This window comes from Phaethon lepturus, unplaced genomic scaffold, assembly GCF_000687285.1.
Source record: "Phaethon lepturus isolate BGI_N335 unplaced genomic scaffold, ASM68728v1 scaffold15065, whole genome shotgun sequence".
In the NCBI taxonomy this organism is placed as follows: Eukaryota; Metazoa; Chordata; class Aves; order Phaethontiformes; family Phaethontidae; genus Phaethon; species Phaethon lepturus.
Genome location: NW_010541301.1, coordinates 25,570 through 26,890, shown reverse-complemented (window position 1 = coordinate 26,890; position 1,321 = coordinate 25,570). Strand labels below are relative to the sequence as shown.

At 43.9% G+C, this 1,321-nt stretch overlaps 1 protein-coding gene across 1 annotated transcript in view; it reads left to right on the top strand.

Annotated features, from left to right (window-relative positions):
- Positions 1–216: 216 nt before the first annotated feature.
- Positions 217–1,321, top strand: part of LOC104621260 (plasma membrane calcium-transporting ATPase 2-like) — a gene marked incomplete at its 3' end in the record, with an annotated part of 26,131 nt that continues 25,026 nt past the window's right edge. The window contains exon 1 of the mRNA XM_010287692.1: positions 217–289. Within this exon, the coding sequence (XP_010285994.1) occupies positions 217–289 (73 nt within the window). The remainder of the gene's footprint in view (positions 290–1,321) is intronic.

Sequence of the window (1,321 nt, the reverse complement as noted above, 5' to 3'; positions counted from 1 at the left end):
AGTATCTCCCTGCAAATCTTAGGTATGCAAAAACCTTGCTCAGCTGCTGCTTGAACTTGCAGATATCTAGTCCTTTACGTCAAACTCCTTACGTAGCTGAAACGCCGCTTCCTCCTCGCCCGACACATACTGACCGCTGGTGTTTTCTGACGACTTAGGCCCATCGTGCATCTGACGCGGGGGTTTAAGTGAGGGAATGAGCTAAAGCCGACAGGGATGCGCGTGTCCGTGGTGCGCGGGGGAGGACGTGAGGATCCTGGGGATCTGCAGGGCCGTGGGGAGCAGTCCCGTTTGTGTAACATCAGCCTTTTTGTGCTCTTCAGAATTGTGGTCCTGAGTGCTGATCCTTTGAGAGGGAGGAAAGAAAAAACATACCCTGGTTGACTCTTTTGAGTCATATTAAATAAAAACAGCGTCTGCTTCACGCTACCTGTCCACCTCTATGGGTCAGTTCACCCCAGTGTGTCAGGTAACCCGGGCCGGTGGATCACTGTAGGAAGCAACACTTGTAGTTTTATAAAAGCCAGGTTGAATATCGACCAGTAAGGATTCCAAGATCCATAAAGCAACTCACCGTTTCTTCCGTCCATCTAAAAGACTAACGTCTGGTTTTGACCCTGTCTACATTAATTGCTCTACTCCTGGCTCTCACTCCAGGAATTCCTTCTTCCCCTCCGAATACCTTTCCTGCAGCTGGATTTAGCGTTGTCTGATTGAATGAACAGCAACTCAATGCCACGCGTTTGAACTTCTGTTGTTTCCGCTGGGCTACGGAGAGTTTTCTCAGGATCTTAAAAGTTAAAATCGTGAATTGTTATTCGGGGTGGAAGCTTGGCAAATTTAGGGACCCTTCCCAAGAACTTCATCTAGGTTCAGTCTGTTTTCTCCGAATTCTTGAACTCACCTCTGTGGTTCAATCTGCGTGTTACTGTTGTCAGGTAACCTGGACGAAGGGATCACCGTAGGAAACAACACCTGCTTGTACTTTATTTAGCTGGACTAAATTTCAATAAGCTAAAAAGGCAGTAAAATCCGTCTTCGACTGTGGCTAGACCAGGCCATGTTTCTTTTGTGAGAAATAGGAGAGAGTTGTGCTGTTAAAAATAAGATCTTTATGATATTTCATTCTAAATAATATCTAATGAAAAAGGAATAGTGAATTTTTGTCTTATATTTGCCAAAACAGAATTACTTGTACTAGGAAACCACTGAATTCCAACAAGGCAAAATTAAATCTATTGATTTGGAAAAGGAATCTAAAATCTAACGTAAGATGATTAAAGCTAAACAGAGCAGAGTTCATTAGTCCTTCCCAAAATAA